Source organism: Buceros rhinoceros, unplaced genomic scaffold (genome assembly GCF_000710305.1).
Source record: "Buceros rhinoceros silvestris isolate BGI_N320 unplaced genomic scaffold, ASM71030v1 scaffold29052, whole genome shotgun sequence".
NCBI lineage: Eukaryota > Metazoa > Chordata > Aves > Bucerotiformes > Bucerotidae > Buceros > Buceros rhinoceros.
This window is the reverse complement of record NW_010399948.1, coordinates 19,050-19,561: the sequence shown is the minus strand read 5'-3', so window position 1 is coordinate 19,561 and position 512 is coordinate 19,050. Positions and strand designations below refer to the sequence as shown.

The window sequence follows — 512 nt, the reverse complement described above, 5'->3', positions numbered from 1 at the left end:
GTTACTGGAGACAGCGTCATTTCGTGGTGTCTCACTCGTTCCTTACCTGTATTTTCAGCTCTTTCAGCGTCTGGTTAGCAGAGACGAGCAGCGCTTTCTCCCCCCGGACTTTGCGGTGCCGGGTGCTCCGCCTGATGCCTTGCTTTTGGTACGTGACGTAGCTCTGGTGCGAGACCTTCTGGCGCTTCGTGCCGCCGTTGGTCTGGAAACAAGAGGCGAAAAACCATCAGGAGCCCCAAAAGGGTGGAAAATCCAACCCCTCCATACCCCAGAGCCCGTTTGGGTCAGGCGGGGGAAGGCAGGAAGCGCTGAAGAAGGGCCCTGGAAAGTGAACCGCTGCGTGTGAGCGTCGGGAGGACGGAAGGATTGGCCTGGAAACGGTCACCACCAGCAGTGGCTCTCCACACCCCAGAGCGACGGTGTGCTACCGCCGTTACCGCGATGGCTGAAGCCACGGCTAGTGTTGCCGTGGAGGAGGAGGGATGTCCTGTCATGCTGACTCAGGAGGATGA

At 59.4% G+C, this 512-nt stretch overlaps 1 protein-coding gene across 1 annotated transcript in view; it reads right to left on the bottom strand.

Annotated features, from left to right (window-relative positions):
* Window positions 1-46: 46 nt before the first annotated feature.
* The window catches only part of USP48 (ubiquitin specific peptidase 48), a gene marked incomplete at both ends in the record, with an annotated part of 19,355 nt that continues 18,889 nt past the window's right edge, over window positions 47-512 (bottom strand). Inside the window, one exon of the mRNA XM_010131685.1 lies at window positions 47-202. Within this exon, the coding sequence (XP_010129987.1) occupies window positions 47-202 (156 nt within the window). The remainder of the gene's footprint in view (window positions 203-512) is intronic.